Source organism: Cricetulus griseus, chromosome 2 (assembly GCF_003668045.3).
Source record: "Cricetulus griseus strain 17A/GY chromosome 2, alternate assembly CriGri-PICRH-1.0, whole genome shotgun sequence".
NCBI classification, from domain to species: domain Eukaryota; kingdom Metazoa; phylum Chordata; class Mammalia; order Rodentia; family Cricetidae; genus Cricetulus; species Cricetulus griseus.
In genome coordinates this window covers 96,817,258-96,830,080 of record NC_048595.1, presented here as the reverse complement: position 1 = coordinate 96,830,080, position 12,823 = coordinate 96,817,258, and the positions used below count along the sequence as shown (strand labels likewise).

The 12,823-nt window shown below is 51.0% G+C and overlaps 1 protein-coding gene across 5 annotated transcripts in view; it reads right to left on the bottom strand.

Annotated features, from left to right (window-relative positions):
• Tbc1d2 (TBC1 domain family member 2) overlaps positions 1–12,823 on the bottom strand; it is a 43,252-nt gene that overhangs the window by 7,497 nt on the left and 22,932 nt on the right. For 4 of the 5 annotated variants that reach the window (XM_027403139.2, XM_027403135.2, XM_027403137.2 and 1 more), the window contains 4 exons: positions 8,289–8,672; positions 3,803–3,913; positions 2,687–2,871; positions 1,627–2,106 (listed from right to left, as the gene is read on the bottom strand). In XM_027403139.2, coding sequence (XP_027258940.1) covers positions 1,627–2,106; positions 2,687–2,871; positions 3,803–3,913; positions 8,289–8,672 — 1,160 coding nt within the window. The remainder of the gene's footprint in view (positions 1–1,626; positions 2,107–2,686; positions 2,872–3,802; positions 3,914–8,288; positions 8,673–12,823) is intronic. The other variant, XM_027403136.2, reaches the window with a different exon arrangement.

Sequence of the window (12,823 nt, the reverse complement as noted above, 5' to 3'; positions counted from 1 at the left end):
CCACCGCTGGGGCAGGTAGTCCTGGGTGCTATAATAAAGCATGCAGAGCAAGCCATGGGATCAAGCCAGTAACTGGTGTTTCTCCATGGCCTCTGTATCAGTTCCTGCCTTGAGTTCCTGCCCTGACCTCCCTGGATGATGAATTACAGGGAGTAAAATGAATAAACTCCTCGCCGCCCCCACCCCAAGCTGCATTTGTCCATGGTGTTTTATCACAGCAATACAAATACTAAGACACCATCTTTCTAGCCCCTCTTAAAATTTTTAAATTACGTTTGTTTATGTGTATACATGGATGTGTGTTGGGCATGTGCTGATGTGGATGGAGGCCAGAGGACAACTGGTAGGAGCTGATCCTCTCCCTCTGCCATGTGTGCTCCATCCTAGGGCTCAGCCCATCAAGCACGGCAGACAACTCCTTTACCTTCTGGCCATCTTGCCAGCCCCTTCACGGCTATTCCTAAAGAAGCTTCGCTATTCCTAAAGAAGCTTCGCATGTGTCCCTTCTGGAGTCTAACACATTGAGAAAGAATCACAGTCTCGCTGGGCTAGAAATGAGTGGGCAGGCTGTCTACAGCCATCATCTGTCCCAGGCAGAGCAGCAATACATCCTGACAAGTCTTGCTGAGGGGTGTGGACTCAGCTACATGACTACTGGGAGTTTAACTTACAAATCCCGGAAATTACATACACATGCTCAATTTCACTCACATTTAGACTAGAGATAGCAATACAGAAAATCTCTACCCTTGGGATCCACTGAAATCTGAGTAGGGACATTCTGAGCCTGATTCTGTGCTAAATAAATGTCACACATCACCTGCTTGAAGGGAGAGAAGACAGCTTATGTAAATTTAGCACAAGGATGTGTGTGCTTGAACTAAATTGAGTCAAACTTGCTTTGGAAATATATGAGACTATGCAGCAATTTCTATGGCAATAACCAGGGTACTCATGAGAGTCCCCAGTATTGGAGGGGACAGACACCTCTACCAACTGAGTGGTTCCATCCTCAACCTGATTCCTTTCCCTCTGCTGTTGAGTGGAGCCAAGCACACAGGAATCCAGGCTAGACCACTCACACTCCATTTTTGGAATTTCAAGCCTGGATATGAGGGATTAAGGGTGGGAAGGGAGGGGTGAGGTCTCTACTTAGGCAGGTCTGAAGTCCAAAGAATGAGTGGAGAGACTGCCCCACTGAGAGGAGGATGAAGGGGTGAGGAGGGGGAGGCCAGAGCCTGTGCGGCTGCAGAGAGGAGGGTGCGGGAAGAATGCAGGCATGCACTCAGTGGCCTCTACTGCTCAAGTCCACTCTCCTTCTTGACCATCTACAAACTCCTGTTCCTCGGGTTCCCCTGGGTGGGCTTCATTTGAGCACATGATCTTGAGTCAGCCTGTGAAAGCTGGGCTGGCTACAGAGAGCCACTCCTGACCAGTCCATGAGTAGAACCTCCCTAGATCAAGTCAGAGCAGACGGGACAAGGACCTGAATGAACCCCAGCTTCTCAGCTGTAAACGTGCCCTCTCTCTGCCTGTTGGGGGAGAGGGATAGGCCTCCTGGGCTCTGAGCTGCAAGACAGACAGTGGTGGGAGGGGAAGGCTGTAGTCTCACCACCTGCTTCTCACCTGTTGAGGCCTTGGCAATAGCCGATGGTGGGGTTCTGCCAGGAGAAGGCCAGGAGCACTCGGCGGAGCTCATCGGGGAAGCTGGAGGTGGGGCAGGTGAAGTGCTTGTTGGTGGGGAAGGTCCGGTTGAGGTCCAGCTCGATCTGGCGGGCAGCCGGGTGCTGGCATGTCTGGCCACGGGCCAGAAGCTCCTGGTAGCAGCCTGGAGAGTACAGGTGCTGGACATGGCGGTGGACCAGCCACCTCCAGACACGTGGACGGTGCTCACGGGGCACACCTGCCCGGAGCAGCTGCTTGAGTTCGGCTGAGGGCACGAGCTCAGTCAGGGCAGCCCAGCGCTCCCGTAGTGGGCGCTCCACAGTCTCGAGGGCTAGCAGGTGGTGGGATCGCACCTCCAAGGCCTGGATCTTGGCCAGCAGTTTCAGGTCTTCCACCTCATAGTCCGGCACCGTCAGGAAGCCGTAAGCATCATACTCACTGCTGGCAAAAGGGTCACATCAGATGGGCTTCCACCCTGGCTGCACTGAGATCACTCCAGAGCCCAGGCTCAGTTTATCTGTGCAGTTGGGAGAACTGCTCTGCTTCCTGAAGATGTGGAAGATCCCCTTTAGTAAACTAGAAGAACCTATATGCGGCCCAGGAGAGATACACTTACTGACTGCAATTCACTGTGTGTCCTGTGTGTGCCATCTCAGTTATCCCCACGGAGCCTGCAAGTCAGGGCTCTTTACCTGAATTACACAGGGTCTGAATACAGGGTGCAGAAAGGTAAAGTACCTTGGTTAGGGGCATACAGCAAAACAGGCAGACTCCTGCCTATGATCCCCAGAGCCCATCAGACAAGGGCTTGGCTGGTGGGAACAGCTTGGGTAGTGATGGGTGCAGTGGCTGGGTGGTCTGTGTGCCTCCACTGAGCCCACCCCACTCAGCTGACCCTGCATACTATGTGCCTGAGCCCAGAGAGTCCACAGCTATGTAGTGCTGGCATATGTGGCCAGCGGCAGAAGCAACAATGATCTCATCATGCCCACAGCCCCTCCTGGCTACCCACTGGGTTCACCTGATAGGTCTTAGCTCCATGCTGTCTGAGGCCTCTCCTGCTTCCCACTGCAGTGCCTCCTGGATCAGCTGCTGCAGCAGCTCAGGAAAGTCGCCAGCTTCAGCCCCTGCTGCCTCCTGCAGCCTCCGCAGCCCGGCCAGGTACTTGCTTTCTACCTGGCAGTTCCTGGCTTGGAGGTAGGCACACTGCAGGAGTGGAACAGCTGGTCAGGCTTCTGGCCGCTCAGGCTGCAGAAGCCCTCAACAGCTTTAAACCCTCCCAACTCTGCTCTCCCTGCCTGCCCCCTCCCAGACCTGCACGCAGAGTAAGGCATACTACAAGGGAAGGAAAAGAGACCAGGATAAAGAAGGGAGCTGGTCCAAAATAGGGGAGGGGAAGCAAGGGCGGACATAGCCTGGCTCATGTAAGGCATGGAATCTCATCTTGGTTCAGACACAGCAAGCAGTGTGGCCTATGACAAGTCAGCTAATATGCTAGTTCACCCTGTACCTCAGTTCTTCATTTGTAGAACAGGGGTAACATGGGGTCTCCTCCGGATTCTGGCAAGGAACAGTGTGAGCCCTGTTTAAAGCCCTGACAGGTACTGGGCACAGAGACAGCTCTCTGCAGGACCCTGCCCTGACCCCCTCCCCTGCCTTCCTTCCTTGTCCTCAGCCTAGGGTGTATGCATTTTAGTGCACAGGTCAAATGGCTTTGGGTGAGTCCCATGAGCTCTCGGGGCCTTGCTTTTTCTCTCTGTGAGATAGGGAGGGTGGAATTTTGCCTTGAAGCATTTTTTTGTGACTGCTGGGCCAGCTTGGGTTCCCATCTGACCTCAAGGTTGAGGCTGCAAGCACTGTAACCCTGCCCAGGCACCACTCGCAAGTGTCTATGGACACTCCAATCCAACCCTACCTTGGCCTCCCCACCCACCTCCTTCTTCTCATGGAGAACTCAATGTGTCTTGTCCCCAGCTCTTCAGGGATTTCTGGTATAGATGCCAAACTGCCCCTACGCCAAGACTACCTTCCAAAGAGCAGCCACAGGCATGAGGGGCTAGAGATTAGGGAAGTGGAGGCGGGAAGGCAGGGGACAGGGAGGGGCTGGACCATGGATATGGCCATCAGTCCCCAGTACCTTCGTCAGCAGGGCCTTCTCCTTTTCCGCCACCTTCCTCCAGATCTTGGTGACCTGGTGGATCTCGGAGTTGAGGAAGCGGTTCTGGGTCCGATACGCCTCCATGTCATCCTGGAAAAAAAGCAAGGGGGATCAGTGGTGGTACCACAAACATCCTGCTCTGGAGAAGTCACCCTCAAAGGAGCTGCCAAAGCGTCCTTCCTTGAGAAATTCCCAAAACTACAGAGAAAGGGGGTCTGGTAGTCGACTTCTCCAGCCCGATGTAAGGAGAGCCCTAAGCATGGAGTTCAAGGTAGCTGCCATCTCTGAACCATTCTGACCGTGTCTTTCACATCTGGGAAAGGCAAACATGAATGCCCCCTCAGCAGTTGGGACAGTACATGGCTAACAGGCAACAACATCAAGTAAGTGACAGAACCAGCAAAGCACTCAAGGGTTGTCTCTCCTTATATTCAGGTTGTTTTGTTCAGTTCGGTTGGAACCAAGCTGGTTCCAACTAAGTAGCTGCCATTGACCTTGAATTCCTCCACTTCCTGCCTCCACTGCCCCATAATTGCTTTGGTTGTTTTTAAATCAGTACACATGCCAGGTATTTGCAGGCGTGCGTGACAAGTATGACTTTGTAAACATGTGATGCTCAAGGGTTGTATTTGCTCACCTACTTTTGACACTAGGACTCAAACCCAGCCTGTATGGCATCTGAATATGGGTTCAACCACAGGGTCACACACTCCCAGCCCCTTCTTTTTCTTCTTTTTTTCCAGCTTCCTTTCTGGTTTTGTTTGAACAAGGTCTTGTGTATCCCAAGTTTGTTTCAAGTTTGCTGCATAGCTAAAGACGGCTTTGAACCCCAGACCCTCCTGCCTCTGTTTTAGGTGCTAAGACTACAGGCTGTGCAGAGTGGATGAAGTTGTGAGTGAGTGTGTATTGTTGACATGAGCATGGCCATGTCAGAGCACACTGGCCCATCCCATGCCAGCTTTTCTGTTTCTATCTGTCATTTCTTTATTCCCTTGTTTTCCCTGTCAGGTTTTCCCAAAGCTGTGCAGGTCTTGGCAATATGCCTATACTACCATACTTGGTCCCCCTTGTTTTTCTTGAGAAGATCCCATTGTGCATCCCAGGCTGATCTCTAACCCAGCAGCATCCTGCTTCAGCCTCTGGAATAGCTAGGACACACAGGTGTGTGCCACCATGCTGAGTTCCAACAGTTTTTGTTTTTTTTTTTAAACAGACTGATGATTATTCTATTGGGAAATTTCCTTTTCTTTCTTTTTTTTGGGGGGCGGGGAGAGGGGGAATGTGCATTGAGACAGGATTTTTCTGTAATAGCCCTGGCTGTACTGGAACTTCCTTTATAGACCAGGCTGGCTTCTAACTCACAGAGATCCACCTGTCTCTGCCTCCCGAGTGCTGGGATTAAAGGTGTGCACCACCCCCAGGTTAGGAAATTTTCTATAGCTGACTTAGTCCTTGTTTCTTTGATGCTTTTAAATGTGAGCCCTGGGCATTTTAGCTGCTTTTTAAGTATGAAACTACGGTGATAAACAGATATGAGCCTTGAGATTGTCTCTCATAGTCCAGCACAGGGAGCAATATCCTGCTTCCTGGATGGATGAGAAGCCAGGCAAAGTGATAGGAAGTTTCCATACAGAGATACAGCCATGGCTCACAATGTCTATTTTATAAAGAAGAATATTCCAGTAGCCATTCAAGCACGCTGTCCACTCATATCCCTTGAAAGCCAAGTCTTTCCTTTGCTGCTGGGGAACAGTCCTAGGCTGTGGGCTTGGGAAGTGCTTCCACTAGTCGCTATGTGTGAGGTATACAAGATGGCTGCCACAGCCAGCCTGTTCCCTCAGTCTGTGGGGAGACTGATCCCAGGTGAGAGAATAGTGTCTGTCAGTCCTGCAGTCCCACCGTGTGCCATCTGTAGGTGATGAGTGTTAAAGCAGCATTGTTTCTAAAGGTGAACCCCTCAGTGACACAGCTGGTGTAGAAGAGCAAGGAAGGATTCCAACCTGGGAGTGTTCTGCCCATGGCAGGTGCTCAGCAAAAGCCACTGACTGCCAGGAGCACACTCACTCCTGCTTCTTGTTTGCACCACTTCCTCACCCAGGCTCAAAATAGGCACCCCTCAAACTTTGAGAATGTGGATTTGTCATATAGGGTGCCCGTTTCTGGGTGAGGTGGGTGTTAGTACCCCTTGGAGCATAGTGGGTAGGAATAGCAGCTGGGCAGCCTCCAATCAGATTGGTGCCCTACCTTAGGCGTGCTCCTTGGCTCAGAACTGTAGGGAGGAAACAGAGAGACCTCAGAGAAGAAAAGCCACACAAAGTCACAAGCAAAGCAAGAGGACAACATGCAGAAGGGGCCCAGGAGGAGAGCCTGCTGCAGCCTGTGAAGGATCCGACATCACAGGTTCTCACGGGAAATGTTCCTGTAGGGGGACCCGAGTCTGCCATGATCCCGCTGCCCATGCTGTATAACCAGGACTCATCTTCCCCTCACAACCAGTGTACCTGCCACAGTGCATCTGCATAGCTAGACTGCCCAGTCTTCCCATCTCTGAACCCCTCACTGCTCCAGTCAGGACTGGCCTCAAACTCTATGCTGAGGATGGCCTGGAATCCCTAACCCTCCTGCCTCCACTTCCCTCCTAGTACTGGGATTATGAGCCTAGTTTGGTAATACTGGGCTCTCCTCACCCCAGCTCTGAAATTCAAGAGATCAGTGACACTACTCTTGAAATAACTGGGTAAGAGGGCCTTTACCTAAGGCTGGGCATCCTATCTCAGGCAAGCAGGAAATGTGAGCACTCTCCATGGTTACATATGATGAGGAAGGGCATTTGATGTGTCTTCTAAGAGCTACAAACTAAGACACACCTAGTCCATGCAGCTCTGTCAGGCCCCAGTATGGGCTCAGCGGCATGATCTAAAGCATAAAATCCCAGGACGGTGAGTCTCCTCACACCTCACTGATAGACGATGTTCTCACAGATTCGAATGAGGGACACTCTGGCTCCTAGGGGAGGCAGGATAACAAGTGGGCCTTGGCGTTCCAGAACCATGCAGTTGATCTATGTCTCAGCCTTATGCTGCTCTATTGGGTCTACAGCAGTGGACACCTGATGAGGAAAGCGGTAAGGAGGCCCCTGGCATATAGGGCAACAAGAAGTGTTTTCACCACCGTGTGCAAGCCAGTGGCTTTCCAGCGGGCCTCAGCTGCTCCTCCTCATTCTGTTGTATTCCTAAATAGCCTTTGGCTTCAGGCTAACAGCATTCCTGTACCAGCTAGTTTGGGCTGCAGAGAAGGGAGTATGGGTGCCCTTCCTTCATCCTAAGGACTCTTCAGCCTCAGGAATAGTTAGGCCACTTCCCACAGAGAGAACTTGTCCAAAGCCACTCAGCTAACAAGGCACAGAGCAGGGACTCAACACCAGGGCTAGCTTACTTCACAGGGTGAGCAGTGGCCACGCTCGACTCACCAATGCTTTTCTCTCTACCACCCACCACCCAGCAGTTCTTAGGTTCGAGTTGTGCAAGAACATGGAAGGCCATGAGAAGCAGTGTTTGGAATCAGACTGGCCCTGGTTCTGTGTGCTGTCCTTAGAGATAGTGAGGGTCAAGAGCACCTATCTTCAGCTTCAGGAATGCTGGTGCTCGGGCAGCCCTGTCACAGTCTTCAGAGCAGCCTGTTGCCCACAGCAGGCATCACACCTCAAATGATGTCCCTAAATGCCACAGTTGGTCCCTGTGAGTTGGGGTGGTTTGAAAAGAGAGATGAAGACCGAGGTATGGAAGGTGGCACAGAAAGGCTGGGCAGTGCAGGGCAGGTAGCCTAGTCAGCTCCTGCCCAGTTCTGCTCCCACCCCTGCGACAACTGCTGGGCAAGCATCTCTACTCCTAGCCTCACATGGATGTATCTCTGTTCCCTGCCTTACAGGCAAGCATCTCTGCCCCTAGCTTCACAGGCAAGCATCTCTATTCCTATCACAAAAGTGGGACCTGCCATTCACTGCCTCGAAGGGCTGTCACAGGTCACAATGAGCTGACCCAGCAAACACTGGAGACAGGACTGGCATGTGGAGAGCCCTCAGTGGTGGTATTACTGCCTTTGCCTTAGGTCAGCCACAGTTAGCATTTGTTCTACATGTGAGACTGTGCTGAGGGCAGACTGAGCATGTTGGGGACCCTGGACGGCAGAGTGGCATTGATGGAGGCTGTGAAAACCAGGCCCCAGACTGGGCTCTTTTGGCTCTGAATTGATAAGCTGGGAACCTGTTCACTTTACAGAGGCCCTGCACAGCATGAAAGGTCAAATTGCATTGGGCTTTCAAAAAGTGGAGGGAAGAGAAATTTTCTTCTTGCTACCTAGTTGTGGTTTGGATGCTCCAGAATGAGGGGTGACTTCTGCCCTAACCAGAAAGCCACTCATGACACCCAGAGGCCTGGAAAGCATGCTGGGCGGAGAGGGGGCCTACCTTCAGGTGCTCCACTTTCTCCTGCTGGCTCAGGAAGTCACCATTGGCAGCACTGGCAGGCTGCTCTGGCTGGGCAAGGTCTTCGGTGAGCTTCTGGGAGAGCTTGCAGATGACCTGCTGCTTGGCCTGGTTCTTATCCATCAGTAGCTGCACATGCTGCTGAAGTGCCTGCACCTGTTGCTCCAGCAGGCCGGACTCATGCGCCAGGCGCTCTCGATCCTGCTCTAGAGCCTCCACCCGCTGGCTCAGCTCTGCGATCTGCCGCACCTTGTGCCGGACCAGTTCCAGCCGATCCTTGTCTTCAGTGGCTGATAGGTATGCACTGGATTCTCGCTTCTCTTGCTGGGCAGCCTCCAGGGCCTTGTGTAGGATAATCACCAGCTCCTGGATGGGAAGGGGGCAGCCATGAGTGCTGGGAAGCCCTGCTAGGTACATACTATCCCAGACACAACACAAAACACATCCCAGCAAGTTTTGCCTTAATATGGATGGGCAGAGATGTGGGCAGCCCACCTCCACCAGCTTGGACTTGCTTACTGTCATCTGGATTCTTCAGTGTAAGAGAAAAGAAAGAAATTTGGAACTTGTTTTAGGTTATGGCATTGAGGTTTCTCTCTTATAGGAGCTGAACCCACACTCTGACTTAGATATGTCTATTTTAGAGAACAACAAACTGAAGCCTAGGAATAGGGAGTTCAGTCCTAAAGCATCCAGACCCCAAAGTCTGAACTTAGTAATGACACTGGGGTGCAGGTGTGTGGTATGCCGTGGGTATGACTCTTGTCTCTCACTCTCACAGGCCTCCACATATTACTAAAGACTGTGATATCCTTTCTTGCCATGGTAGTTCAAGTCTCAGCATCCTCAAGATGGCGTCTGTGATGGTTCATCTTGACTGTCAATTTGATGGGATTTAGAATCACCATGGAAACACACATCTAGGCGCGTCCGTGAACCAGTTTCTAGAGTAGAGGTTTACTGAGGTGGGGAGACCCACTTTAACTGTGGGTGGCACCATTCCATGGGCTAGAGTTCTGGGCTGAAAGGGAGGAAGGGAACAGAGCACCACATTCATCTCTCAGCTAGTGTGGATACAATGTGATGTGCAGCCTCAAGTACTGCCAGGACTTCTCTGCAGTGGTGGAATGCAACTCTGAGCTGTGCATCAAAACAACCCTTCTTTCTTTATGTTGTGTTGTCAAGTTTTGTTACAGCTACTAGAAAAGTAAGGAATACAGTATCCAAATAGCCACTTCCAAGCAAGCTGAACCAGGATTGGAGGAGAAAGCTGGAACACTCACCAAGCAAACTCAATCTCTTTGTGTCTATCCTTTAGCCCAGCAATGACAAACAGTGCTTGCAAGGCCAGTACAGGAAGTAAGAGCTAGATAGCTCAGAAACAGCACTGCCCTTTCCTCCTCTGACTCCAGGTCGGCAGGGCTTCACTGTGACAGAGTACTCTAACCTCCCCAGGACTCAGGCTTGCCTTGCCCAAAGCAGGGAAAGACTTGATCCTGGACCAGGATCAGAACTTCAGAAACAAGGCAGCCCAGCAGCCAGGTGTGGGGAAGCCCCACAGGTCACTATCCTGACCTTACTGGTGCACCTGGAACACACATTCTCTTAGTGACACCTCAACTGTGCCCAAGCTGCAGTATTCCAGTAAGTGAATCGGCTGGATGGAATGAATTACTAAGCATGATTCCGTGTGGGAGAACCACCAGAGACATGACTGAGTGGTTGATAAGATCACCTTGGGTCTACTGACAATCTCTTTCTTCTCCAGCTCTCGACTGTTTCTGAGACAGGACTTCTCTGTCAGCTTAGGCTGGCCTCAAACTCATGATCCTCCTGCCTCAGGCTTTCAAATTCAAGAACTAACCCCACATCACCATGCTTGGTGGTGCTGTAGCCCAGAAAGGGACAGATCACAGTCCCCATCTCCAGGGACTGCAAAGACTGGGAGTAAAGACAGACCACTGTGGAGGAAGGGTTTGTTGTGAGAGAGGGGCAAAGGGGTTTGGTGGGGTACAGTGGCTTCTGCCTGGGGTGGAGGTGAGGGAAGGAAGAGGCTCTTACAAACCACAATGTGACAAAGTAATTCAGAGTACTGAGGAATGAAGAGGGTAAGATGGTCAACAGCACACAGGTGAGGGTAGGAAAAGCTTTCCAGACGAGGCCCCAGGGAAAGCTCAAAAGACAGCCAAGCAAAGGCCTGGGGGGCAGAAGGGAAGATTCTGAGCTTTGGGGACTCTTGGGTGTGGCCAGAAGGTGGGGTAGAGCGGGGATGTGACTGCACACCAGACCACTATGTCTGGAATGTCTCAGAATGGAGCAACAGCTTTCTGGGGCTCTAGTGAGAGATTAACATTCCTGCGGCTCCAGGGTCTAGCTGAAACGTGGAGATAGCCCTGGGTGAAACAGGCACAGGCACCGTAGTTGTGCCATAGATGAGTCTTGCTTTGGACCAGAAACAGGTAAACACCTTTCCCTGCTTCAGAGTCTGGAAGCCTGCTCATGACCGCCAATGAGCGCCTTCCTTCACTGGATCCTCAGCATCTCCAATCAGGCTCCCAACCTGGAGCCCCAACAGCCCCACTCCCTCCCTACACCAGAAGTCTTGCTTGGGAGGAAGGAGCCTGGGAAGAGGAAGCAGCCTCACAGGAGTTCATAGTTATAGGAGACCCCATGGACCTCCTGCCCAGCTACCATGCAAAGGAATATTATTCAACCTTAAAAAGAAGGAACTTTGATACACATTATCACAGGAATGTTTTATTAATTATAAAAAGCTTTTAAAAATGTTAATGGTTAGCCAGGTAGTGGTGGCGCCTTTAATACCAGCACTTGGGAGGCAGAGGCAGAGGCAGGTGGATCTCTGTGAGTTTGAGACCAGCCTGATCTATAAGAGCGGGTTCCAGGATAGGCTCCAAAGCTACACAGGGAAACCCTGTCTCAAAAAACCAAAACAAAACAAGAAAACAAGGTTGTGGTGGCACACATTTTTAATTCCAGCACTCGGGAGGCAGAGTTCTGTGAATTTGAGGCTAGCCTTTGCATGTATACACACATTTTGTTTATTTACTTGATCACTGGTGATACACCTTCTTTAATCAGGTTGTTGTAACGAGGTCTCACTGTGGCTGGCCTCAAACCTCTGATCCTCCTGCCTCCACCTCCCAGAAGCTGGCATTGCAGCTTGTTCTTGGCTATCTTGACCACAACTGCTATGTTTATGGGCTGTTTCCACTTCAAAGAGAAATGAAAAGCAGCATTCTGCTTCAGAGCCTGTGTGCTAGGCGCATGAGAAGCCAGGGCTCCTGAATTGGGATTTGGAACCCTCTGCTCTAGCCTGCTCTAGTCTTAGCTTTTCTCTGGGGCTTCAGTCTCCCTGTGACAGAATGGAGGCTGGGCAGGAGTGTAGGCAGCACTGGAGGTCTCACCCAGCAGGGGAACGGGCTTGGGCTCCAGTCCCAGCACCACAGTACAACTGTTTAAAAGGCACATTATTTATATGATGTTTTTTTCTGACCAAAGACTTCATGATTTTTAAGTAAAATTTTGATGACTTGAAAAAAATATAAAACTACCATTTAGAACCAGCACTGATTGTATTGGCAAAAGTGGCTCAAACTGTCACCTGATAAGAAGTTATGACATGAACATGTCTGTGAGGATTCTAGTAGATGGGTCTAAGCCGGTGACAAAGAAGAGGAGGACCAGAGCAGGCTGGAGAGTGGCAGACATGGACAGGCCTGGTAATGCAGTCACCATATAACCAACTATATAAGCCACACGCCAGGCTTATAGCCATCCTGTGGAAACTAGCTTCACTCTCTACACATACACCACAGAGAAATGCTGAGGGAAGCCTGCAGTTCATCACTTTTGAGACAGGCTCTCATGTAGCCTCAGGAATTTGCTGTGACTAAGGATGGCTTTGAACATCTGATTGTCCTGCCTCTACCTCCTGAGTGTTGGGATTACAAGGTGTGTTAGCAGGCCTGCTTCATGTTAGACCCAAACTCTACCAGCATGGGCTACACCCCAACACTACACCACAGTTTTGAGGTTGCCTTTGTCCTTAGGATACTCTGGTATCCCTCCTTGACAGTGACTAGTTAGCAGTACCCATGTGTGACATGTCAGGAACACAAGGGTATATGCAGCACAATTCGAATCCTGGGCCTCAGCTGGGGAACGGCTGGTGGACTCCAAGATCAGAAGCCACACCTGAGGACCAGTTGTAGGAAGCAGAAAGCTGGTTGAGTGATACTTCTCAATCCAATTGTTGTCTGGCCCATCTCAGGTTTTCATTCCTGGTCATGAGTTGTTTTATTTTCATTTTTAAAAGCCAATAAACCATCCTTTTAAGCCAGCATTTATTTTGCTAGAGCACCAATATGTGCTTCGCTAAGTGAAGTTCAGGAGCATGGCTGGGAGCTAACACAGGCCTCATGCTCTGCTGCGGTGAGTGTGTCTAAGCTTGGTCCCACTGGGAGCTACTGAGGTCATGAGGGTGGAGTCCCCACCAC